Raw genomic sequence first — 27,571 nt, 5'->3', positions numbered from 1 at the left:
GACAGAACAGAGCAGCTTCTGTATCACTGAAAATAATTACACTTGACATTCTGCAACCTGATGAATTAGAGTAAATATAGTAGACAAGTTATAAGTTGTGTAGGGAAGACAAGACAATGGTATCTCACTGAAGTGCCTGCTGCTGAAAGTTGTGGAGGCCAGAATTGAGGGGTGAATTGAAAGAAGCAATATATAATTTGTAGGAAGTCGCTGACCCTTCCAAGAGGAGCTTTGAAGGGACATTTCAAAACCACATTGATCCTGACACAGCTGTAAGAAAGATCCTGTACCAACCTTTAGTGCCTAAGTGAAGGAAACCAAAGCTGAGAAGGGCAAGGAGACTACTTGAGTTCCTTTCCTAGATTAGGGCTGCTGAAAAGGATAAGGCCAATGTGTTTTAATAAGGTGTTCAGAAAGCAGAGTTTTAAACCCAGCTTTTGGTACACACACAGGTATTGTTTATTTCACTACTGATCTCATTCATCGCTGAATGCTCCTGAAAAGTAAGTGATCTTTTGGGAGCTAAGCCCTCTGGAAGGGAAACTTTTAGTACTGATTATTATTTCTATATAGTGTGAATGTTTCCCACGTCCAAAGATTTGTGTGTGAAGCCCCATTCTGGTGTTGACTTTTCACAAAAAGGTTGGAGGCTGTCTGAGACTTACCTAATTAATTTCTTGCCAATATAGTAGCAACAATTATTTCAATGACCCTCCTCACCACTGGTTAATTCATCTTTAAATTCTGCTCATGACACCCATTCTAGACCCATATTCTTTCCTGTTAGATTTTCTATATGCACATCCTTCTTTTTGCCCAGTCCAACACTGTATGAACTTATATTTTCCCAGCAGTCTGGAAACATAAAGGTGTAAATATTAAATACATATTAAATCTGGTCATGTGTATTAACCACCCTGCAGGAACCACAACAATCTTGCACCTCTACTATGAAATGGATATTAGAAAATAGTGGAAATTTTTTATGGAGTTTACAGCCCATTAAATTAGACACAGCAAGAGGAAGACACCTCCTCCAATCCAGCATGTCACTTTATTACAGATTTAATTTCTCAGCAGAAAAGGGAGTTTACATGTCTTTGAAACACTGATAAAACAAAATAAACAGTGGTGGGGTCCCCTGCAGTCACCCTGGTGTGACAGCTGCTGCTCAGAGGAGTTGTTTGGGCATGAAGGAGCAGATGGGAATTTTTTGTACTAAATCGGAGCATTCAGGGTTTCTTCATGAAGCTGTAGAGGTGGGGGACCAGGTAATCCCTGTAGTGGCCATCTATGAAGCCTTTGCCACTGTTGTGCACAAACCAGCACAGCACGTCAGTCCCCAGCACACGGTCTGTCCTGTAGTCCTTCTGCACGCCCCTGCAGGGAGAGGACACCCAAAGGAGGGTCACAACACGGCAAATAGACACGGGGACATCCTGCTCAGTATTGCTGCTGTTCTTCCAAAGTGGGGAGATGTTCCTTCCACCAGCAGGAAGTGGCAATAACCACAAAACACAATTAATTTTACAGTTCTGTGACCTCGTGGGCCTATTCTGGGGGGTTCCAGCTGGGCAGCTCCAAGGACAGAACTGATTTAGAAAGAGAGCAATAAAGCACATGATTCATACCTGGTAACAGTGAACTTGTTGCCCTTCACTTCCATGATGGCTTGTGGTTTCTCTGGAGCTTGCCCAGGTGTTTGGTGGTGGATCGACACTTCTGGTTCAGATGCAAACTGACCTGGTCAGGGAGAGTTTAGAGCTGTTTGTGTGGCCTGACCTTTGAAGTGCCATGCTGCTGCCAGGTATTTTGGAAAATCAAACTAGCTCCAACAGGCAAACCAATCCTGCATGGACCACGGGGCACTGTCTCTCACAAATCAGGAAAACAACCTCTGCTCCTGAAGAGGAGTTCTGCGTGGGCCCGGGACATGGAAGGTTGATTTGCCTTATGAACGGAGGCCTTGCTTTCATTTTATACCACTGCCAGAAAGGGATGTCATTTAGGGAAGAGATGATTACAGATGTTTGCACAGAAATCTTCACAGAAAATTTTGAGGGGTTTGTTTTGGGGAGTTTGTTTCTGTCTTTTTATTTTCAACAGGCAGCAGTTTAGCCAGCCAGGGAAAGTCCTGTCTCAGTGTCACCAAGTCTACTCAGGTCTGTTTTGAAAACACCCTCCCCAGCTGAAATAAGGAATAATCTCCTGGTCCCTGATGTTCCACTATGTCCTTGGGGCTTCCAGGACATCACAGGAATTTCTCTATCTCTTTTTGAATAATTTCCATAGCTTTTCCATCAGGACACAATCACCAACAAATTGACAGCATGAAGATGTGCCAGAGGATATTTAGGCTGGATATTTGGAAAAGGTTCTTTGCTCAGGTGGTGGTTGGACGCTGGAAGAGGCTCCTCAGGATGTAGTCACAGCACTAAACAAGAATTAAGGAGCATTTGCAAGATTCTGTCAGGCACATGATGGGATTCTTGGGAGTGTCCTGTGCAAGAGCTGGGGTCTTGTGGGTCCCTTCCAACTCAGGATATTTTAAGTCTATGATCTGTAAAATTCCCTTCAAGATCTAGCAAAACCCCTTCCTTGTGTCCCACCATTCCCACTGCCTGGCCCCCAGCCCTTACCTATCAGCCCATGGGCTGCAGGAGAGAACTGGTTTTCTGGGGGAATGTAGATTCCCAGGAAGTCAACATTCACTGGGTGTTTTTTCCACACACGGTGCAGCAAAACCATGAAGGACATCTCCTCCCCCACAGTGATGGTAACGTTGCTTTCTTTCTTCACAGATATGAGGAGCCTGGCAGAGAGGGACCAAAAGGGCAGGGTCAGTTCATCTGCCCACACCACAGCTCTCAGCCCCTTGAGATTCACTCAGGCATCCAGAACAATCCCACAGGGATGGCAGGTATGTCAGAAGATCCATTAAAAACCCTGAGCCTTGGAAGTGGTACCCAGAGTTCTGGCAGGACAGTGCCTAATAAACAGACACTTCACCCCCATGTTGAGGCAACCTAATTTCCCCTAAATTAAAGCTCTTTCTACAGTGAATACAGATTTTGGATGTGATCCTGTTTCCTAAACAGTGCTGGAGGGTGTCCAGCATGGCTGAGAGCTGTTAACCTGCAGGGGAAGCTCTCCTGGATGCTGTGAGTCAAGGCATGGCAGGAACCCTGAGGGTATCTCCAATAGAATTAGGTGGAGCAGGTGAAAAATTATCAACTCACTGTTTGCGAATGATGTGCCCTGTGTCAGCCCAGGTCAGTGTGATGGCATAGGAGCCATCTTTCAGCGTGATCGTTTCCGTGGTTATCTCCACTTTCAGGCCTTTCTTTTTGAAATAAAACCCAATTTTGCCAAAGTATGTGTTGAGTTTCTTATTCTCTGCTTTCTTGGCCCCGACGAGCTGCCCATTGACCACAACTCCTGTGAAAAGCAGAGAAGGAAATATTGCCTCACTCTTGGAGCAATGCCTGGAGACTTGGAGTTCTGATCTCAACAGGGAGCACCATGGCATCAACAGAAACAGGAACCCTTCTGACCCCCTGTTTTCTCATTTTTCCAGCCAAGAGAAAATAATAATTTATTAAATTGCCTCCTGATGCTACTGTTCACCCCTTAGCACAATAATCTGGTGGGAATTGCTGTTATATCTTGCTGGGAACAAAACCCCTTCAGGTGTAGTGTAAAGGATGCATAGGACAAGAGGAAGTGGCCACAGGTTGTGCCATGGGAGGTTTAGATTGGATATTAGGGAAAATTTCTTCATTGAAAGAGAGGTCATTGGGACAGGCTGCCCAGGGAAATGGTGCAGTCACTATCCCTAAAAATGTTAAAAAAGCCTGTGGATGTGATGTTTGGGGACATGGTTTCATGATGGAGTTGGCAGTACTGGGTTAAAACTTGGACTTGATAATCTTTATGGTCTTTGCCGACTTCTACTCTCCTGTTATTCCATAGTCTTGGCTCCTTTCCCTGTGTTTGGCCATCCTCACAGTGAAAGGGTTTTCCCCAATAGCTTACTTCTACTCTGAGTTTCACCTTCTCTCTGTAGCCTCTTGTCCCTTAGCTGTGCACCTTGGAGATGTGCAAGGCTTCACCTTCACCTTCTGATCACATGGTTGAGAACAACAACAAGATCCACCATGGATCCACCACTTTTCTTAAGCTTGACCAAACCCAGCTGTCTCAGCCTCTCACTCTCTGTCCTCTGCTTCAGCCACAAAATCATCTTGGTGGCCACCACTGAACTGAGTCCAGTTTGTCAACATATCTCTTGTACTGGCAAGATCCAAACTGGACACGATACTCCAGATGTGGAGGGAAATAACCATTTTCCTCAGCTTGCTGCTCACACTCCTGCCAGCACACAGTTCTCCCTCTAGGCATTTCCCCTGGTCCTTCCAAACACCTTTCAGACCCGAAAGAAAAAAACTGTGCTGTAAAATAAGCCATGTTTTACTCCTTTACCAGTGCCAGGATCAGACACCAAGTTTAGGATCTTCCCAGGCTCCGAGTTGATATTGAAGCAGATGTTCCTTTGGCTCTTGGGCAGATGAATGATGAAATGTGGGTCATTGTCCACTGAAACACAGAAACAAACAAGTGTGAGAAGCAGGTCAGCACCTGCCCTAGAGGGGAGAGACACAAAATATTTTTAAGCACTTTTTGGGATTCCTCATAGTAAAATGAGGGCTCTTTCCACCCTAAGGTAGCTAAAAAAGTTCTCAGCTGCTCCTCACAAAAGCCCCTCAGACACTTCCTCCTCATACAATTCCCTGGTTTAAGGGAAGGAAGTGACATTCCTGGTTTGATTGCTGCCAAATGCAGTGAACCATACTGATGCCAGGTAAAGACACATCCTGCCTACTAATCCCACTGAAGAATACAATACAGCACTGGTTCTCACAATATATTTAATGACCTGACAAAATTGGGCCCCTCAGAAATTAATATATCCTTTAAATTTGCCTCAGATGAGCAAACAGCTGCACCCAACACTGAAGGCAGCTGCTTCCAGCCTTGCCTTGCAGTGCAGAGCTCTGCCCAGCTCCTGCTGGGCTGGTGTTGTCTGGCATTTCCCTGTGCTGAGAAGGAGTTTGAGAGCTCTTTGTGTAATCACTACACAAATACACACATCTCACAGAGAGTTATTGTAGTGACACCGTGTTTATGGGCAGTGGTTCTCACAGCTGGCTTGCTCAAATAAACTGCCACTAAACTGTGGCAAAGGCCCAAGAATTAACAGGATCCATCAGTCACCGGTGCACTCAGAGATTTTTATCTACCACAGAACATTTATCTGCCATTTACAACAGCAGTAACTCTACAATAGCTTTCATCTGTCATTTACAATGGAGGTAACTTTGCTACTGCAGAGAAGCTAAAGTTAAGCTCAGCAAACAGCCCCAGCCTCAGGGAAGCACACAGCAGCTTATGAGGTCACTTAGATACTTTAGATCCTATTAGGATCCAAAATAGTTTCATCCTTGTAGCTTACATCTATTTTTACAGGTTCATCCATTCAAAATCAAAATTACTCCATGATTTATAAAGAAAAACTTTGGGTTGGAAGGGACCTTAAAGAGCATCTTGTTCCAAGCCCCCTGCCAGGGGTAGGGACACCTTCCACTAGACCAGGTTGCTCAAATGCCCATCCAGCCTGGCCTTGAACTCTTCTAGGGATGGTGGTGAGTCATTAGGTTGATGTGTCTGGTGTTCTTGGCAGGGAAATGCTGTAGGTTTTACCTCTGTTGATGCTCAGAGAGGACACAGGAGGGCTCCTCTGCTCAGGCATGAAGCTGACTGGCACAGCTGTGACATTGGCCCAGGCTGGGATCCCTTTGTTGTTATTGGGTGCATTTGGGGTTAATCCCAGACTACCTGTTAGATGACAGTCACAATTAGGGTTCTGTAAGTGCTGACGTATTTTATAGTGTAATTTTTAGAGTGCTTCAGTGGATCAAAGCCTGATGTTGTTATACCAATATAAAGCAGGTGCAACACCCTTTACAGTGGATTTGTATAATGACATAAGGCTGGATTTGCTCCAGTGTCTTCACCAATGAAATATAAGGGTAGATAGCTCACCATAAGTTATCAATTAAAAATGGAGCCTGGCTTTTTATCTCTCATTCATGAGAGCAGCTCCCACTTTAGCAAAGCCTTAAATGTAAGGGCTAAAGTGTTTGGGCTAAAGTTTTGCCAAGAAAAAAACTGACTTTTAAAAATTCAGCATATGTAAAAACTTTGTTGACTTGTGTCCTGAGTTTGAGGTGCCTGAGAAAAGGCAGGACTCTTTCTGCATGCTCTGGGATCACCCATGTGAATAAAGGTTTCAGAGAAGTGCAATAATTTAATATCTGTGATCATGCTCCTCTGGACTAGCACTCTCTGCCTTTGCCATGATGGAGACGGGACAAAGTAACTTGTCCTGTCTCTCTCCCATTCAGTTCATAAAGCAACATGATCTTAAACAATCCATGAAACTTGGTTTGTTTAATGTGCTGGGCTGACATTCACATCTGCTGACCCTGCTCTGAAGAGGAGTAAGGAGCAACAGGAGCTGGGGAGAACAACGGGGCTGAAGATTGCACAGGTCACATCTCTGTCAGTATCTTCGTCCTTGTGTCTCTAATTCAGACCAGAGGCTGTTTTCACACAATTTAAGAGACACAGTAATTGGCAGAGTGAGACACTGACCTGGGCAGCAGCCCTTCCTGGGGTCTTTGGGCTGGTCAGCCAGCATTATCTCATCCTTTTCAGCATTCTCTATCAGCATGGCTGTGAAGGGGGTGACGATGTGGTGGTCCAGAGACATCTGCAGGATGGATTTCGTGATGTTCCTCTTCAAAGCTGCGGTGGGGGCTGCGTTTCTGGGTGGGAGCAGAAGCAGAACTCCTGGTTAGCAGCTCTACAGGACAGCTGCCATGGCAATTCTGTCATGGAGGGGTCACAGAGCCAAGTGGTGTTGCAAGAGGAAAGTCTGAGGGGATTAATCCTGAGCTGTTCCATGGCTCTCACTCAGGCTCCATAAGGTAAATCTCCATCATTCCATTCCCTCAGCCCCACAGCCAGGCCTGTTTGAGCACATTTCTCCTCACCTCTCTGCCATCATCTGGTTGACAGTCAGATAGGCCCACAGCTTCCTGGTGAAGTCAGGATCTGCATATTTGTCCTTCTTCATGAATCCATCCAGCTCTTCAACATCTCTCAGGGTTTCCATGACGAGCTCTGCATTTGCCTGTGCAGTCAGAGAGAGAAAGATGAGGGATGGGAGCCAGGAGAATGGGGTGCCTTGAATTCCCCTCTTGGCTGGCATTAAGGACCCACTCTGGCTCTGTCCTTGGTCATTTCTAGATCAGAAAATCCCAGCACCGTTGGCCTAACTGCAATGGAGAGGGAAGATGTAGCAGGAGATCCTTCTGTTAAAGACACGTCTGTGTCAGTGGATTAAAGTAGCTCAAATTGCTGTTACCAGGAGCCCCAGAGGTGCTACCTCATGCCAAAAGAAGAGGATCTTGACAGGCTTTTTGCCCCTCAGGCTTTTTCATATCCAATTCCACTGAAGAACACAAACCAAATTCTACTTTCTCACACAGACCCTTGGACTGCACTATGCTTTGGCAGGAAAAAGTACTGAAGATGTTTGGGTTTTTTCCAACAACTGGCAAATGATAACTCCTAAGCCCTGTAAGAGTGCAGATAATTCTGTTCCTCCTCAGAAAGAAAGGTCTCAATGTACTATTCCCATCCCACCACACTCCACCTGGAAGAGCAGCCCTGAAAACATGGGAAAGGCTCATCACACATAAAAGGGCAGTGCTAGGATTTGATATGCTGAAGATCCACCAGCTTGAACTACCTGACGGTGGGAAGTTTAGTCATGAAAGGAATTACCTTAGGGGATCACTCCTGCATCTCCACAAAGCATGAAGAAAAATCCATACTTTTGTCCAGATTTAATCTTTTTGGTACATTTGTTAGCAGGAAGTCCCTCTGATAGGCTGCAGGGTGCAGAGAGTGACTATTCCTGGCTGCACTTGAAGCTGTTGTGAAACGCTCTTGGAAAAATCTCCCCATGAGTATCCCCACATTCCCACCCAGAACCCAAGAGGACAAAACCCTCCACTGGCATTAACCTTCACCAGGGAGACTGCACACAGGAGGGAATGGAGCAGCCCAAATCCCCCGAGCAGGTGTCCCAGGGACACCTTCACTCACTGCAGTCGCGGTGACGATGCTCTCCAAGTGCTGCAGGTTCTCCGTGTCCACCTTCCCAGCCACGACTATCTCTGAGCCACCAAAGTAGTTGTGGAAGCTGCTCTGGGTGACGTCTGACACTGACTCCTGGGGGTAGTTGAACTGAATCTTCTTCAGGAGCGGGGTGGAGACCTGGTTGTAGAAATTCTGAGAGGGAAGGAGACAGAGAAGTGAGTTTGTTGTGCGTGAAGTGAGTTTCTTGCACAGGCCACTCTTACTGGAAGGACAGCGAGTGACAAAACCTGGAGCCCTAAAGAGCAAGAGGGAATTTCCTCATCTCATCAAATGCAGACTTTTTCATGCTTGGCACACTTTTAAGGGGGCACAGCAAGAATATCTGGTCCAATTCTTGTGAAAGTCAAAGGATGGTCAGAAGTCCATGGGCTATGGACTTCATCCCGGCCTTTGTTCCCAGACCTAAAAGTCTTGAGCACAGATGTATGTAGGCCTGAATCCCTCCTCAGGATGGTCAGCACACAGCTAATCCCCACCTAATTCTTGTATAGATGGTGAAATCAGGGAACAGTAACAGTATAAGGATGTCAGAGTTTGATCAGCAACAATTCCTGCTCACTGATTTGGAGCCAGAGCTAGACTTGCACTTTGTCTTACATTGGCTAAATCTGGATTATGCTTTATCACTTATATCTAGAGATTTTGTTAGTAATGAAATGGCCTAAAGTAACATCCAGACTTTAATTCAGAAAATCTTTTTTAATAGTCAAGGCTGTTTTATAGAATATTAATCCTACACAGGGAAGAAAAGTGTGTGTTATTGATATAATTAAAACTGTAACTAGGACCACTTAAGATCAAATGATTGATATTTTGCAGGACTCTCCAGAAGAATTGATGGGTTTTGAGAACTTCTTGCTGGTGGAGCTACAGCTGTGAACAGAACAGAGGCAATGAGGCAGAAACTCACCTTCATTTGGAGAGAAGTTTCCTGGTTTCCAAAAATCCTGTGGGCCATGCCACGGTTGTCGGTTGCGATCCTCTGCAGGAAATCGTAATCTACATCAAACCCAATCCCGAGGCAGAAGAGAGAGAATTCATCCTTTATGCTCTGCTTCACGTTCTTCTGGATTGTTGTCAGCTTCAGCTCACCTTGGAGACACAGAAAGGGTGACATTCACCTGAGCAACAGGAAAGTCTCCATCAAAGTGAGCACATTCCTGCTCTCCCCGTGTCTCTGGTTCTCTCTGGGTATTAGGAAAATCCAGACAGCAAGCTCAATGCCAGATTTCCATTGCCTACAGCAACATTTGAGCTTCTCCTGGGCAGAGGCAAACAAAATGTTTGCACTGAAGACAATTCTTTTGGACACTTTTTTGGATATCTGATGTGTTTTCATTGTATATCCAGGGCTCATAGTAACTTCCTACACGGATTTGAAATTCTAGCACATCTAGAGTTCTCCCAGAATTAGTTATTTAGGCTCTCTGCAGATTAAGGCACCTCCATGAAGATTTTACTTTGTTTCTCATAAAGATGATGTTCTCTGTCATCATTGGGACTGGGTTTTTTTTCAGGCTTATTTTTAATGGCAGAATTTTTGGACCTGGCATCTTCAAGTCAGCAATTGCTTTGACCTGTACCAAATCCAATCAAAATTAATTTGCTTTCCACTCTCTTTTCCTGCTTTTGATGTTATGCTTGTGACTGCATAGATCTGTGTGGGCTAAATTCATAGGAAGAGGAAATTTTTGTACAATCATAGGATCATAGAATGGTTTGTGTTGAAAGGAACTTCAAAGATCATCCAGTTCCAGCCCCCCTGCTATAGGCAGGGACATTTCCACAAGACCAGGTTGCTCAAACGCTCAATTTCTCTAAGGTTGTTTTGATTACCTGTCCTACAGGACTTGTGCACTTCTATAAATTGCAAAAAAACCATAACCTGCATAGCAAGCTGCTCATCTTTCAAAAGCTTCAGTGCACAGCCCTGTGGCACTCCTAGCACTTGGCAAAAGGGCAGCAGAAAGGATTGGAAGAAAGGTGAATGGAATTTTTTAAACTTACTGCCAAATTGTCTACTTGTTGCTCTTTTCAGGCTTAACCCACCAGCCTTTCTTCTCACCCAAAGCAGGATCCTTACCTACTGTCGGGTCTCCATCAGACACCAATACAATCATGGAAACTGAGTTTGGGTCCAACATTCCTAAACTTTTGGCTTCGTTCAGGATGAAAGTGGCTCGGAGAAGAGCTTCATTGATATTTGTACCTGTCAAAGACACAATGAAGAAAACAAGTTTTTTACTCTTGTTGACTCCAGATCAGTTCTAAGGCTAGTGGAGTTAAAAGAGACAAGGCCTGAGATCAAGGCAGCAAAACCCCTCTTCTCTGATGTTTAGGTACACCATTCTTCACTCAGGTTCCCTTTTTCATCCCAGGCTGTCATCTTCATGAGGCTCCTCCACTCCCCCTAATTGCAGTGTGACCATTTGTGGTGTTGGGAACTACTTGGTATGGGAAGAATTATTTTGTTTACAGGCAGGTGATTGAATGAGAGCATGGAAAAACCTCCTGTTTTGGCCATCAGCCCATTCCTTGGACAAGAAGAGGTATATGTTTGCTGAGCTTATCTAAGGTTTGATTTGTGACACAGAAGGAGCAGAGTAAGAAATCAGGATAAGAGGAACAGAAACCTGAAGGCTGAGCAGTCAGAAAATAGGTGGCTTTTTTGCCAAGAAAGAAAAAAATCAGCAGCTCCAGAGACAAGATAAAAAAATGCTGAATTTAAACTGGCTTTGCAGGATGGGATCTCTAAGTTTATCTGTCAATTCTTTTTGAGGTTACAAAGTCAGTCACTCATATATCCAGCTTGGTTTCCTATTTCCAACACACTGATGATTTTGGACAAGTCTGTAACTTCATGTTCATTGTAGTGAAAACTTCTGAAGTTGAAGGTGCCACAGCACCGGAAAGCTCTGATGTTAGAGAGAGTCTCTCCACACTATTGATGCAGAAATAACTAAATAACAAATCCAAAACTGCACTTCAGAGAGTGGCAAATTAAAATCATCGTAAGCCCCTTCCAAAGATCTGTGCAGCTGAAAAAGGCATCTGTCCTTGTTTATCAGACAGGGAATGAAGGCACAAAAAGGAGAAACAGTTTTCCCACATGGCATTTAGTAGCTCATAGAATTATTGAACATTTAAAGTTGGAAATGACCTCTAAGATTGAGTCCAACCATTAACCCAGTCCAACACTAAACCATGTCCTTAAATTCCTGCAGCTGTTTTTTGTAGGACTTGTGATCCAGCCCCTTCCCCAGATCTGTTGCCCTTCTCTGGACATTCTCCAGCCTTTCCAAATCTTTCCTGTTGAGAGGGGATCAAAACTGAACATGGGACTGGAGGTGAGGCCTCACCAGTGCCCAGCACAGGGGATGGTCACTGGCCTGGTCCTGCTGGCCACACACGTGCTGATCCAAGCCAGGACACCACTGGCTTTCCTGGCCACCTGGGCACACTGCTGGCTCGTGTTTAGCTGGCTGCCAGCCCAGGGCAAATTACTGTGATTCTCTGCTTAGGGAATATTTCATCTGCCTGTTCATCCAGGCCTATGAGATGGACTTCATCTTTCAATGACATTTAGGATCTCTGAGGTGGGATGTAAGATGGATTAAAGGCAGCTGTTCTGTGGTCTGTGTTCTATCTGCCATAGAAGGAAATGCTATCCCATCCCCTAATACAATAAACTGCAATTCTTGCTCCTGTTTTAGGCATGCTTTTTGTATTTTGGGAATCAGACTCTGTTTTTAGGAATACTCTGACAGTCTGAAGGCTGTCTGAGGTACCCATTCCTGTGAGAAGCAACTTCTGTGAGCACCCTGCAATCAAAACCTCATACCCCCATTGGGATGGATTGTCTGGATGTACTTCTTAGCATCTTCCACCTGTGATGGGGTGGCTGAGACCAGATTATCTCTCCAGCACCGGACGTTGTGGTTGAAGTCGATCAGGGAGAACTGGTCAGCAGCACGGAGCTCACTCAATATTGCCTTCATGGCCTCGATGGTCTGAGGAGAAGTTTAAGAGAAGACAGGTTTATGTTTCCTGCTTATAAAAGCCTCTTCTTAACTTGTGACCAGGAGAAAATACTGCCCTTTGAGGAATAAGTACATGAGCACTGAAATCCAAATTAGAACCACCTGTCCTAATCTCTCTCTTTTTTTTTCTTTTTTTTTTTTACTTCTTGTATAATGTCGACATTTTCACCAAAGAAACAGAAAAATTGCAATTAGGAAGGATAAATTCATGTGGCTCAACTTGCTTAATTCCTGCTAACACAGAGTGAGTGAAAGGGGGAAACATTTGTGGTTTGGGAGAGAGCAACTGCTCAGATCAGCTCAGGAGACAGCTCTGTCTGCAGCACAGTCGTTTCAGGCTGGGTAACATTTCTTTGAAGATGTGTGATTTAAACAAGTGACAATTAACCTGTATCCCAGTTTCACAGCACTGATTTCCCCAGGGAAGCAATCTGCCAAGCTTTACTATTGTGCTCTGAAGGAAATTCAAATATACCTGGATGATCCCCAGCTAATGTTTGTCAAGCCACTTCTTAAAACCCTTCAGTGACACATGATATACAATCTCCCAAACTCCTCACTCAGACCTATATAGTTTCCTTAATATATAACTTAAGCCTCTCCTGCTGCAAATCCATCTGATTCCATCTTATTCTACCCTGTCTGGGCATGAAAGTCAGTTGATGAGTTTCCCTTTCAGAAAAATTGCATATTTGGAGGCTGATTATCTTTCTTGAAGCATTTTCTCTTGCAGACTAAAATATCTTATTTTAACATGTTTTCCCCTTTATGGGTTATGTTGTCTAAACAATCCTTAGTGGTCTTCAGAGTGCTGTCAACAATTCATCCATGTTTGGAAAGCAGGGATGTAGTATCCCCATTGAGGCTTTCCCAGGATTCAGTATGGAGCATTAGAGAAAAAGGGGGTAAGAGCCTTTACAAAATATTTTGTGATCGGTCCATTAAAATTTAAATTTAGAGTTAAAATCTGGCACCACCTCTTCCTTAAAGCATGGAAGAAGCATTATAAATAATGGGGTGAAATCATTAAGTCTTTGGTTCCAAATATTCTCCAAATTAAGCTGCTAATTTTACATGCCAGTGTGCTACAGAACTGCATGGTAAAGCACATGGGGAAAATGGGCAGTACGTTCATTTTACAGCAGAGGTCAAACACTTACTTGTTTCATTTTTAGTCCCCACATCGAACCACTGACATCTATAACAAATAAAATGTTTTTGGGCAGTGGATCAAGATTTTCCGGAGCAAAGAAGTGAATAAAATAGCCATTAAAAATCTGTAAAAAAAAAAAAAAAATCACAGTGAAATGAGCTATAGCAAAGACCTCAGAAAACTCAAGACAGCAACAGAGCAGAAAATTCTTATTTTCTTAATGATCTAATTATTTTTCCCTATTGTCTTTTTCTCTTCTTTATTGGCCAGTTCTAACTTTCAGCTTTGCATATCTCTGTAGCCTTACACCATTTTACTCAATAAAAGCAGAACCTGGTTCTCAGACAACTTCCATGCCATAGCATAGGGAGGAATGAAAAATGCTTTGAAAAAGACTGTTCTGCCTGTAATAATTCAGCCTCATAACTCAGCTTCATGTTAACATAAAAATAGTGATGTTCTGGTTGTCTCCTTGTGATGTATTGGTACAACATCCAAAGACTCCATCCTCTGATTCTACATTAAATCACCAGAGTGCTGCCAGGTATAAAGGCATTGGCTTTTGGACATGACAGGAATCTTCTCCTACTATATGTAAGCCCATGTCTTAGTCATAAATTAAATAAATCCATTCTGCCCACTTAAAATCCCTCTGTTCTTTCAATTGGATACAGAGCTCGTCCTCATGCTTATTTCCCTGAAGGATGAAGTTTAGCACAGTTTGCTGAAGGACAGCAATTCCTTTATTCACAGCTCTCTGGTCCCAGCTGAGCAGCCACACTTACTTCCAGTTCTCCCCCCGTGGTTTCTCTGTTCACATCGTACTGCACCACAAAATTTCCATCCACGGCTGTGGATGAGCACTTGGGGCATTTTCGTTGTTGATCCATTGTTGGCTTGAAAGAAACGTGAGCCTTGAAATGAGGGGAGATCATCAGTCAGGCAGGTGTTGTGTGAGAGGGGGTGTCTGACACAAAGAGACTCCACATCTTTATGAAATGTCTGATTTCACTGAACATTTTCCTGCTTTTGTTATTTGTGGAAAATGGACTTTGTCACTTCAGTAGAAAAACAGCACTAAGGTTTGCCTGGATATGTTGATTAAATAGTAGCAACTGTGATACAAAGCACATTACCCATCTACAGCACCAAATATTTCCACTAGAGTTGTGCAAACCATTTCTACTAAGCAATACATTAGGTTTTATTAACATTTTTCTGGTTGAAACTATCCATCATTTTATCAACATTTTTAATAGGTTTCTAATTGACTTTTCCCCCCTAAAAAAAGGGGATTGTCATTTGTCTGTGAATTAAGTAGTAGGAAACATTTTCATTGGTCATGTGATTGATTATGCAGACTTTCTGGCATTTTTTTCTGTTTTAACTGGATAACTTGAAATTGCCTGAGAAGATAAGACTTAATACAGACACATAGTACCTCTGAAATAATTTGCTAAACTAGGAATGGGGGTGACTTTGAATATCAGGAAACAATACTACCTCCATATTCTTATGGAAATATAGACAAATTTTGCTACATTTTTGCATGCTTCTAGCAGGTACAAAAAATCCAGGACTGTGTAGAGTTAGCGTGAAAATGGAAGATTTTGTGCTATTTCCAGTCTGACTGGTTACCTTTTTCTCTCCCTTGGAGATGGTGGTGATTCCATTGAAATGATCTCCGAGGGAATTAGGAACGTGCACGTAGCGCAGTCCCTGCGGCTCAATGATGCGGACATCCACCTAAAGGCAGGAAGGGAGGACATTTCTTGTGGAGAGCTGCCCCATCCCTGGAAGTGTTCAGGGCTGGTTGGACTGGGTTTGGAACAACCTGGTCTAGAGAGGAATGAATGTGTCCTGTCCCCACTCATAAACACAGCTGGGAATCTCCTGAGTCGTGACTGACTCACGTCAGAACACTCGGCCAAACAAGCTTTGACATTTTTATACTCTTGTGCAAACCTGACTGAAGGAAAACAAACAGTACTTGCTATTTATTTGCAGCAGTGCTTTTCACAAAAACCCAACTTCATGAAGTAGTGTCCTATGAGAGCTGATGATCTTTGGTTGTCCCTCCAGATTTGTCTTAGAATCATAGAATGGTTTGGGATGGAAGGGATCCTAAAGTTCACCCAGTTCCAATCCCCCTGCCATGGGAAGGAGCACTTCCCTGAAAACCATGGGTGCTTTCTCAGCAAGGATTCACCTGTGGGGTTCTTCCTACACACCCCAGCTCTGCTTTACCTCCATGTGCTTGGCCAGGCGTCCTGGCTTCACAGAGATGATGTGCTCGTAGGAGCTCAGCTTCCTTCGGATCATTTCATGGTAGTGAAGCTGGAACTGGATCCTCATTCCTGGGGGCACATTCACTTCGGTTTGGAAGTTTTCCATGTCCAAGGCATTGCTCCTGAAAAATCAGCTGTGGGGTTATTTTGAGAAAATACAAGGAGAAGGAAAAGCTTCTTTGAACTTTGACTTAGATTGAGGCTTTTGATTCTAACTGTGGCCTCTGTCAGGGAGCTGCAGTTATCTTCCAGCACAGGGTGTTTTAGCAAGCTGAAAGATGAAACACAGTTTAAGTCCACGACAATTAAATAGCAGAGCTGCTGCAAGTAAGCATTTTCCTTTCCAGGATTCCCCCTCATCTATCTCCTCCTGGGATGGGTCATCTCAGTTCTCCTGTAAGTTCAGGACAAAACCCATACACCAGAGTGTTTATACCTGACTATTCCAGCAGCTTTGCCTTTGGCTTTTGCTTGAGCGTACATTTTTCTGGCTTCAGATTTTTCCCGAATATGGCTGGTAAATGTGATACCATTGATATCCCTAGGAGAGAGAAACACAGTCAGCTTGCAAAAGAAACAACTTTACAATCGAGGACTGTTTCTTCAGTTTACATCAGTGAAATCTAAGCCGGTGGGAAATGAAATAACAAGGTTCTTGTTTAACCCCAAAGTAATGAATTCTGATTTTCACTAGAGCTCTATCTTTTTCCCTGACTAATTTTTATTTCAAGTAGCCAGCTCCATTGTGCTCTGAGAAGGATCTGCTCTCCTCCAGCTCCTTCACACTTTCCCCATGCTTTGGGCAGGGAAGGCAGTTCCTGATGTCATGGCTGGCTTGGAACATGGATCAGGATATCTCCTGAGCAGCAACCTGGCTGCTGCCTCTCTGAATGGAAACTGAACCAGGCCAGTTTCTGTTCAGTGAGTGTCAGAATCTGCAGGTATTGATGATTCCAAGATTGTAGAAAGTCTCTGTCTGTCAGCCCCGCTGCCAAAGAAGAAGCCATAATTCGTCTGTGCTGGTTTCAAGGCTGTTTATTCTGTTTATCTCTAACATGTTCTGCTGCCCTGCCACAGCTCTGTCCTGCAGGGCAGCGTGTGGGGCTCTGCCCTCAGTGGGATGGTACAAACATTAAATACCAGAAACTACCTGTGCTGGATTTACAATAACGTGCCAATATCTGTCACCTACGTTGAACAGTGTGTCCCCAGCCTAAACCAACATAAAAATGCCAACACCACAGTGAAACATGGAGGGCATGAAGAAGGAGAAAAAGGACAAGACACACCCAATTTCCTCCATCTTGTCCCCTTTGGACCCCTAATCTAGAATCCTAAAATTTCACTTTTGCACCCGTGCCACACTTAATTATTACTTATATCAAACACTCAGAGCTTGTAATTCATCCTGTAAGATTGAAAACTCTTTTCCATGGACAGAGATCACAGACAGTGTCTCTGGGGGCTCTGTACATGGGGGTTTCTGACCCCTGCCAGGGTCCCAGACCTGCCAGGGCAGCCAGAGGGAAGCCCTGGATTCCCACAAGTGAGGGCTCTGATTGGGTCTCTCTCCTTTGATCTGGCAAGGTGGGGGCTTAGTCTGTTTGAGACTTTTGTCCATTTTTTGTTGATATTGACCAACAACTCAATAATTACTGGAGAGGAGGAGCTGGACAGGCAGACAGAATGATGACATGAACCTCTTGAGAAAGCCTGCAAAAATTACACTGAACCTGGAAAATAATAAGAGCTTTTTGTGTTTACAAATACTTCCTTCCCAGCCCATTGAATGCTTCCAGAAGACAAGGCTGATACCTTGTTGATTTTAGTTGGGTCTTCAAAGAGACATGAGTAGTTGTTAGTTGTTATGAAGTTGTTTATTGTATGAATATATTAGTTTCAAAGGTAAAGAGTTTAAGGTATTAAAGTCTGTGTTAAAAACTTTCTGGTATAGAGTTCTAAGGTTCCGTGTAGGAACAGTGGTAGTAGTAGTGATAGTTGTTCTCTGATAGAGTCTGATGTTTTTAGTAGAAGTCAGAACTAAAGTTTTTTTCTTTTTCTTTCTTCTCTTTTTCTTCTTGTTCTTTTTTCTAATACAGGGGGATTTTTATACATAAAACCACTTATTAGCTAAAAGCACAATTCTAAAATATTCTTTCTAAACTAATCTAATCTTAATTTTAATGTGTGAAAGTAGTGCTAGTTTTTACTTTAAAAACTATGTATATAATATTTTTTATTTATGTAATTATATTATTTGTTTTCTTACTTAAAATTTATGCATATAAGTTTATTTATTTACGTGAATAGTTCTATTTATTTATGGATATAGTTCTATCTATTTTAGAGATATAAGTAAAGTTCTGTTATGCTTTTGTTATGTTTGGAGTTAAGTTATTGAACTTTAAACGTACCCTTAGGGCCTTTATTAGTTAACACATTTTTTAAAGGTACTTAAAATGTACTTCTACTTATTTAAAATTATAATTTATGCTTCTATTTACTTTAAACATGAACTTTTACTTCATATTTATGTGGTTTAATATAACTTAATTTTTTAAAAGGTTTAAATTTTACTTCCATATACATCTCTCTGTCTGAGGCACTCAAAGAGGCTCGTATTCTAACATCACCTGACCACCACTTACATGGTAAAGTTGTCAATGAAAGCTCCTTTGGGGACTTGCACGTCAAACACGATGGGCTGGGGCCGCCTGGCGTTGTTCACCATCTTGGCTTGGATCATTGTGTTGGCCAGCCGAGATGTGATGGTGGATTGCACCTTGTAGCTGTAAAGACCTATCTTGTCATCATCCTCCACCTGCATTTCACAAAATCACTCTATAAATTTAGGGCACCGCTGGTTAAAAACGCCCTAGAGGGCAATATCAATAATTTTTATAGTCTCAGTGCTACTTTTTAATTGCTGCTCCTTACAATACAGCAGCTAGAGGGGGCATGAGCTCAAGTTCAGGACTTCTCCATATTTTACCTGGAAATTGTGGTGGGATAGTCACATGAATATAGTTCATTTTAACATATCAATGGAAAAAGGGTATTTTTTAAGCTGGAAGGTTCTCCTTGTTTTTCACCATGTAACCAGTCCTTGGAATAACTCTATGGGTGCAATCCAGCATGAAAAGCTACACAGAAATCCTGAATGTCATGTAATAAGGAGAGAACTCACAGTTTCATTTTCCCAAAATGTAGGACTTTCAATAGAAGTCCTAAATAGAGGAGACTTGAAGCACTGGTTATCGACCTAGTGTTGTAAGTGGTTAAACCACAGCAGGGGGATAACTGTATTTAAGCATTTTATTAAAACATTATCTTTTTCTAATCAGTTTTGATGCTTATTTCTTCATATTTACCATGCTCCTCTCCTTCCAAGAGCAGATGTATCAATAATATTGTGCAAACAGCTCTCTGTTTAAAGAAAATAGGTTAATACCCAACCAGCAGTAAAAACAAGGAACCGAGCAAACAGAGGGATTGATTTCCAAAAAATGGTTAACTAGAAAATCACTTTGTTCAGTATTACTTACCACAGAGGAAGAAAAACACTCACCAGATCTCCAACGTACCCCCAGTCAGATGTGCTCCGCTGGAAAACAAAAACATGGAGGGGATATTTCAGCAAAGCTAAGAGCACTGACTGGCTGGTTCAAGGCAGGGATCAGTGTCTAAAAGCAGTTTTCAAAGATTATGAATCACAGAATCACAGGGAATCACAGAACCATTGAGTTTGGAAAAGAGATCTAAGAGCAAGTCCAACCATTAAGCCAACACTGCCAGGGTCACTAAACATTAATATGTTTTTTTGAATACTTCCATCAATAGTGACTCCAAAACTTCCATGGGAAAACTGTTTCGATTCTTGACAACCCTTTCATTGAAGAACTGTTCCCTAATAACCAACCTAAACCTTACCTGGCACAACTTGAGGCCATTTCTTCTTGTCCTGTCCCTTGTACCCTGGGAGCAGAGCCTAACCCCCACCTGATTTCCTCCTCCTGCCAGGAGCTGTGCAGAGCCACAAGGTCCCCCTGAGCCTCTTTTTCTCCAGGCTGAGCCCCTTCCCAGCTCCCTCAGCTGCTCCTCCTCAGATCTGTGCTCCAGACCCTTCCCCAGCTCCATTGCCCTTCTCTGGATAGGAATGAAAATTAGTTTGAGCTCCCAAAGTGTGAATATTCCTTTTGCCTTAATTTGTGTATTTCTACATGAGATATTAGAGCATGTGATCTCCCAGCTGTGCCTCAGAACCTGTCATAAACAGGATAGCTTTCTTCCTCTGTCTTTTATTTTATTTTTAAAGAAAACATTCTCTTCTAGAAAAACATTCTTCCTGAAAGCAAATGACGCTGGCAGAAAGTCATCCTCAGACACCCTTGTTTTTAACAGAAAAGTTCTCTTTGTTTTTCCCTGAAAAGTGAAACATCCTCAAACTCCAGACTTCTTTAGCTCAATTTGTTGTCATTTACATTAGAAAATATTTATGTATTTTATGACATATGTATAAATTAAGAAACCAATTGTGTAATCGATATTACATTTCCATGCTTGTGCCTATGGAAATTAGTTATGCATGGATTACTTAGACAAAATTGCTCATTAATGGTTGTGGCTTTCCCCCTGCCCTATGAATGTCTCCATTTGGAAATTTCTATGGCAAGGTGCTGACATCTTGTGGCCATTGACATAATTCTCTTTAATTCCCAAAAAATCTCCCCCACATAAGGAATGTTTCTATTAATCCCCTGAAAGGGAATTTGGCTCACCTAGATGCAACTTTTTAATGCAGAGATCTACTTTCATTTCTCATCACACCTAGACCAGCTCAGCTCTTCAGGTCAAGAGGACCCAAAACCACAGAAGATGCTGATGAAAACAGCTTTAATCCTGTGGTGCACTGGAAGATTGCTCTGTAATTGTTAAGTTCATTTGAAGCTAATTAATATACTGTTCAAGGGAAATCTTGTGCTGTATAAGAGATGATGATGTCATAGCAAGTTCATGTTAAAGACATGATTTTAAGGACCCTTTAAGGGCAGATGGAGAGGATTTCCCCCAGCCTGAGAACAGATGCAGGTTTTCATTTTCTAGCTCTAAAGACTCTACCTGAATCATTCAGACTGGGATTTCAGGATATGGAAGTTTATGGCTCTCTAGAGACCCTCTGCAGACTGATCCTGTCACACCCCACAATCTTCACTGTACAGTGGATTGGACTTTCACACCTAATAAAGGACCAGACCACAAGGAATGATTTTTGGCCCTACACATACCCTTGGCACAGGGAACATCACCAGCTTGAATACAAATTAAGATTAAACCAGCATTAACTGAAACAAATTTAATTTTGGAAAGATGAAGACCAAGGCCTTAGAGCACAGGGGTTTTGTTTTATTTGGGTTACTTTTCTGGCTCTCAGCTTAGGGCTCCTGACCCACTTTAGGAATGGTGGTTAAAGCTTTCAGGATGCTCAGGTTTCCCTCCTGATAGTTCTTGGTGGAGAAGAGGGGGTAGCTGAAGGAGAGGGAGCTCATCAATGACACTTGTAGTGACTGCCACGGCTGTTGTTAGGGATCAGACATGGCTGGGAACTGGGAACTCAGAGGCTGCAGAGGGCAGCCACTCCAACAGGACAGGAGGATGGAGCTGAACCTTTATCTTCACCTGAGCCCCAGAATCATGGAAACACAGAATCACAGGTTTGGGTTGGAAGGAACACTAAAGATCCTCTAGTTCCACCTCCCTTGCCATGGGCAGGGACACTTTCCACTAGATCAGGTTAATCCAAGCCCCATCCAGCCTGGCCTTGAAGATCCTACTTCAGGTCTGAGTGCTGATGTGATTGTTGAGAACAGGGACTTCTGTGGTACCTGAGACTATTTCCAGCATGAGGATTCATGGCAGATCCTGGTTTTTAAATTACATCCAGACCTTTTGATCCCTGCACAAAAACAGGATCTTGAACCATATCTCATGTGTGCCAAATTGCTAATCAGAATGAAGACAACATGTGCCTCAGGAACTGTTTGAAGCACAGATGCTGGGCTCTGTCTTCAGATACTGAAATGCATCTTCTCCTGAAACCTGGGCAGGACATGGATATTTAACCCTTCACAGTGCGTGGATGGACATTGCAGCTATTTTGCAAAATAAGGAGAGCAAAATCACAGATGTCCTGCATTTGACAGAAATTTCTTTTCAACATGAAAAATGTTGAAAAGCAGATGCCCCACAGAAGGAACCAGAAAGAAGATGTGATCTGCAAGTGTTCAAGGCCAGGTTGAACAGGGCTTGGAGCAACCTGGTCTGCTAGAAAGCATCCCTGCTCATGGCAGGGGGTTGGAATATGATCTTTCAGGTCCCTTCCTGTTGGAATACCAGGGTTCCAACACCTTCCAACCCAAACCATTCCATGTTTTGTGATTCTATGATCTACCTGGAATGCCCTTCCATTTCTTTGAGGGGCTGTTCCCTCATGATTCACTTATTTTCCTGTGATTTCCTAAGCAGTTTTTAACACACTCCAAATCCACTGGAGCCTCTTCACACTCCTTTCAGGGGATCCTCACTGTGAGATGCAAGAAGAGAAATTTCAGACCTAAGGCAGCTTGTGCTGCTGATGGATCCTTGTCTGTTTGGCTACATTTACACCCTGGCAGCTGAGGGAGTCTCCAACCAGCTGATTTAGGAAGAAATTCTTCAGTGTGAGGCTGATGAAATCCTGGTAGAGCATGTCCAGAGAAGCTGTGGCTGCCCCCATCCCTGGAAGTGTTCAAGGCCATGTTGGGTGGGGCTTGGAGCACCCTGGTCTAGTGGAAGGTGTTCCAGGGAGGTTGGAATGAGATGAGCTTTAAACTCCCTTCCAACCCAAACCATACCACATTTCTATCATTCCACCCTATCTCTTTCCATATATCCCTCGTGTGCTGCTTCTGTTGGAGGAGAAACCAAGCAGGCAGAAAAGGAAAAAGGAGTGATCTCACCCACCTCTGGACAGCCAGAGATCAGGACCCAGCTCTGGGCAGTGTGTTGCAGGACATCCCACCTCACAGGGTGCCTCACAGGTCTAGACACTTTATCTATCTCCCAAACACAGATAACAGCTGTGCACCACCATAAAGAGGCTCACAAGGTCACCTGCATTCCAGCCCATGGAACACTCGGCTGATGTGGTCACGAGGACCATGCACACACCTGAGGCACAGCATTTTGAGAATTACTCATGAGCAAAATAGCAGAATACCTTATCTGCACCTAGAAAACCATCCTCTGTGTTTAGAGCCAATCAATAGGGTCTGCAGGGAGCTCTGTTGCCTTGTTGCCAGTGGGCTGGTGAGCTCTTTGCAGAAAAGCATAGTGCTGAAAAAACACTTTGGGAGGCTGCCTTCCTGCAGTGATGAGCAGGAAATAACTGTGTGCCTGCTGCTGGTCAAGGGGCTGCTGCTTCAAGATGACTTGCACAGTTCAGTTTAATCTAATTTATTATGTTTTATTGTGACTCAGCTAATATAAAAGTAGCTGAGATCTTCATTCCACTGGTTTACAAAGATTTATTTGATAGGTAAAGGATGGGAAATAATGTATGGGAATAAAAGCAATAAATGGTATAATGCAACCAGTGGTAGAATTGTAAATTACTGCATGCATGTCTGTGCCTCTATGTACCCAGAAATTTTGGGAAGAGAGGTAACATAATACATATGGCACTGATACAGACATATTGGAAAGAAATGATGCCCTGAAGAAGTGCAGCTGGAGGGATTTCTGTTTGGATCATGATTGTGTTTGGATCATGATTCAATTATTTAAATACTGGACTGGCAAGAGAGAGAAGGCTTGATTCATACTCATGCTAAAATCTTCTTCCATTTTCTTCCACTGTTATGCAGGCTTTAGGTATCAATAAGTTCAATTCAAAGCCTTAGGATAAAGGAAAATCAGGTTTGCCTGTGTGTGATTTCAAAGACTCTGGGAAATCCAACATACTCAAGCAGATCTTTCATTTTCACTACATTGAACAAGCCAAGAAAAGTGGCACCAGAGCTTGGTGGAGGACAAGGTCCACTCTGATCATCATTTCTTTCATAGAGTGCAATGAAAAATGAATACATTCAAACAACTGATTTCATTAATATTATAATTCATTGCTACTGTGTAAAACACAGAAAAAACTCTTGAAATGCTGCTCTGAATGTTTCTGTCTCCCAAGCCAAGAGACTAAAATAATCTGCAACCCATCAGTGTGCTGGAACCAAATTTTCATCCCAGGTCCCAGATGGTACCAGCTCATCACTGAGTGTCACTCTCTGACCACAGTTAAATATGAATGCAAGGGCTGAATGTTTACAGCCTGCACTTGCCAGTGTCTGAAGTCCTTTTCCACTTTCTCATGGAAAAACCTCACCTGTTTCAATGGGATTTTCCCCAGACATGAAATCAGCCAAGTATCTCCATCGTTTATCACTTCAGGAGCACAGATACAGGACAAAGCCGTGTTGTGCTTAAGGGAAAACAGCAGTTCTTGTCCCAGCCAGAGATATGGAAGTCTCAGTTCCTATAAAAACCAGCTGATCCCACATGATTGTACACCCACAACCCTGGACATGGAAAAAGACACCTGGAGGGAGCTCCCAGGCATTCTGCCTTCCCTCCTCTTCGGAGCATTTCTGAGTACTGTACCTGGTACCTGCCATTTCTGGCCTTGGACCTTGTGGGAAATCCATCAATTTCCAGATCAATCAGGTTTTCCACTTCCTAGAGGAAGGAGAAGAAGAAAGAGTTGCTGCTGCCTTACTGTTTATCACTTGATTTATTATTGATTAGCACTTTACAGGAGAGTTCCAAAGGGAATTTACCTCCCCTGGATGCTAACAGGGAGCACAAACCATCTCAGACCAAAATCCTCAACATTCATTTTTCCCTCAGTGGCCAAGCAACTCTATAAACTCCTGTAAAATCATGACCTTTACCATCACTTTACAGCCTTTCCTTCTGAAACAAGAGTAATATTTAACATAAAATGACCACCAAGAGCAAGAGGCAGATGATTATCATCAAGATGGGTCTGGCCATAGAAACTGCAGTATTTCAGACACTGATCTCACTCAAAGCAAGTACAGAGGATTTCTCCTCAAATCAGAAGAAATTATCTCTGGTTTTACACCAACATACCTGAGAATTAAATTTCTCTCAATGACAGCAGAATCAGCTGCAGTGATTCATTTAGAAGTGTGGGTCACACCCACACAATTAAATTTTGTTGCAAGTTTAATTTATGGCAATAAAGAAGTTTAAGTGCATGAGATCTTTTCCAACTTACGTGATAGCATACCCACAAAGGTGCACACAAAATGAATTTAAATTGTTTAAGCACGTTGAGGTTGAATTGATAAAGCATCTACAATTAGAAAGAACCACAGATCTGGAATATTTTTCCTGGGAATTACAAACCCAGTTTTAAAATCTCATTGAGTCAAGAAAATGGCTATAAAAATAAAGAAAAACAGGATATCCCACCTCACTGAAGAGTTTTATTGATTCTGGAAAGGAAAAGAAAGCCTCATACCATCCCTGCTGACTTCACGGAAACATTTCAAAACTACAATGTGGAAATGGGTGTAGACACCAAATCCAAGTTCACCTGACCCTGGGGGTTTAAATTTAGACTCAGTTTCAGAGTCAAAGCTATAACTAAACTTCTTTTCATCATAGTATTATCCCACGAAATGATGGTCTCGTCTATAAATTCTTTCATTCCTCTGCTGAGGAATGTAAAGTCAATAGGATATTCTCTCTATATTTGAATTCCTGTTAACAAAAAACAAATTCCATACAGAGCTTTGATGAAGTTCACAGTGTTCCACACAGGAGGCCCCATTCACAAAGATGTCTAGGTGCCCTGTTTCTGCTTATTCCAGAGAAACAGGGTACAAAATATGCTGAAGATCTGAGTATAGAAGCCCACTTAAATGTTTAAAGGTGAAAACCACACCAGAAAAGGCAACACAGAAACAAAAATATGAAACTGCTCAGAATGAAATTTGGACTTAAGCTCACACTCTCCCTTTAATAATATTAAATAGCAATAAAAATAAGCTTTAATAGTATTTTAAAAAGAAAATAACATTACAAATGACAAATGAAGACCAGTTATCAGAGATATTTACAGCTAAAAGTAGACGAGAATTGTGAAGCAGTGACACAATTCTGCTCCTACTGCTGCTTCCACTCAGAGTTCAGCAAGGACTGAATACTCACATCTGGGATGTCATCAATAACCAGATCAAAGCCCTCGACTCCAGAAATGAGGAACAAAACCAGGAAGCTGCTCAGATACTTCATTTTTTCCCGCTTGTCTCCTCCTGAGAACAGCTCACGCAGCTACAGACACAAGTTCCTCCCTTCTCTGAGACAAGTTCAAGGAAACAGCCCAGGTTTGTGCAGCATTTTGAGCAAAGTTCTGAAATGCTGACTTTGTTTAGGCTGTAGGTAAATATTAGCCTTGCAACGCAAGCCTGAGCTGTGGTGCCTGAGCAAGGGTTATCCAAATAGTGTCTCCACTCGCCTCTGCCCTCGATAGCAGCCCTGCCTTGGATAGGCTCACTCCTTGCTTTTGTAGCTTCCCGTGATGTTTGGCTAATTTCCTGCTAGGCACAGAGCTTGCAGTATCCAAAAACTTCAAAAGATCTCAGCAAGAACTCCAGCTTGTGTGTTTATAGCAAACCAGGAGAAGTTTGGTTCTCAGCTGATGGAGGCAGCAGTGCTGGGCTGCTCCAAGGGCCCTCCCACCCACCAACCCACAGGGGCTGGCTGAGACCTGACCCACACAAATACCCTTTTTTCCACTCTCCTGGGGAAAAAAACATCGTAGCTGATGATGTGATAGTTCCAATTGTCCAAAATCTGTCACATGAGAACATCTGATGATATTTTCAGGTGCACATTCTATGGCTCCTGGGTGCTTTTGAAGGTTTGGGTGCTTAAAGTGATGAGATAAAGGAGTAAAGCAGAAGGGGGAAAGAAGGGAGGAAGACTCCTTTTGGAAAAAGTTGTTGGGGTACTCTTCCACAAAGAAAGGATTGTTGGAGACATCTGAGCAGCTTCAATGAAAATGACAGAATTACTGTGTGAACTCTGTGACAGAAGAGCAGTCAAATATATATTATTATATATTATTCTATTCTGTTCTATTATATTATATTAATTATATTATATTCTATTACATTACATTACATTACATTATATTATATTATATTATATTATATTATATTATATCATATTATATCATATTATATCATATCATATTATATCATATCATATTATATCATATCATATCATATTATATTATATTAATTTTAATGTTCCATTACAGTACATTACATTTTCTTGTATACTATATTGTGCTATATGATAAACACTATATAATACCAATAGTATTCTGTTATCTTCCCTTATGTTATGTTACACTTTGATGTTTCAGTGAAAGATTTCTGTGGCATAAGTCTGCTGTTACTCATCCTTTCTTTTCCACTGATTATTTCTCAGCCTGAGCCCTGAACTTACCTCCAGAAGTTCACAAGGAATGGCAGCAGAGTCTTTCAGCTCTCTGCCAGGTAAGAGAGGTGGGAGTGATGTGTTTGGAAGAGGGGAGTGTACAGGAGGGGAATAGAGGGAGCAGGGTTTTTATCAATAATCATAGAATAATTTAAGTTGGAACAGACCTTCAAGACCATCCAGCGCTGCCATGTCCACCACAGCGACCTCCAACTTCCACATCCATGAATTTTTTT

At 42.6% G+C, this 27,571-nt stretch overlaps 1 protein-coding gene across 1 annotated transcript; it reads right to left on the bottom strand.

The window, feature by feature from the left end:
- Positions 1-1,035: 1,035 nt before the first annotated feature.
- ITIH2 (inter-alpha-trypsin inhibitor heavy chain 2) lies at positions 1,036-26,303 on the bottom strand. The gene is made up of 21 exons (XM_002190065.6): positions 26,040-26,303; positions 24,462-24,536; positions 19,339-19,374; positions 18,419-18,591; positions 16,207-16,311; positions 15,730-15,892; positions 15,121-15,228; positions 14,268-14,396; positions 13,490-13,606; positions 12,131-12,299; positions 10,373-10,498; positions 9,200-9,381; positions 8,236-8,421; positions 7,116-7,255; positions 6,715-6,887; positions 5,761-5,895; positions 4,483-4,596; positions 3,240-3,438; positions 2,640-2,812; positions 1,632-1,743; positions 1,036-1,380 (listed from the first exon to the last, which is right to left on the bottom strand). The coding sequence occupies exons 1-21, from the start codon at positions 26,121-26,123 to the stop codon at positions 1,233-1,235; spliced, it is 2,847 nt and encodes a 948-aa protein (XP_002190101.4). The 5' UTR covers positions 26,124-26,303; the 3' UTR covers positions 1,036-1,232.
- Positions 26,304-27,571: the final 1,268 nt, after the last annotated feature.

The sequence above is a fragment of the Taeniopygia guttata genome, chromosome 1A (assembly GCF_048771995.1).
Source record: "Taeniopygia guttata chromosome 1A, bTaeGut7.mat, whole genome shotgun sequence".
NCBI lineage: Eukaryota > Metazoa > Chordata > Aves > Passeriformes > Estrildidae > Taeniopygia > Taeniopygia guttata.
The sequence above is the reverse complement of the archived record's forward strand: the minus strand, read 5'-3'. Positions and strand labels throughout refer to the sequence as shown.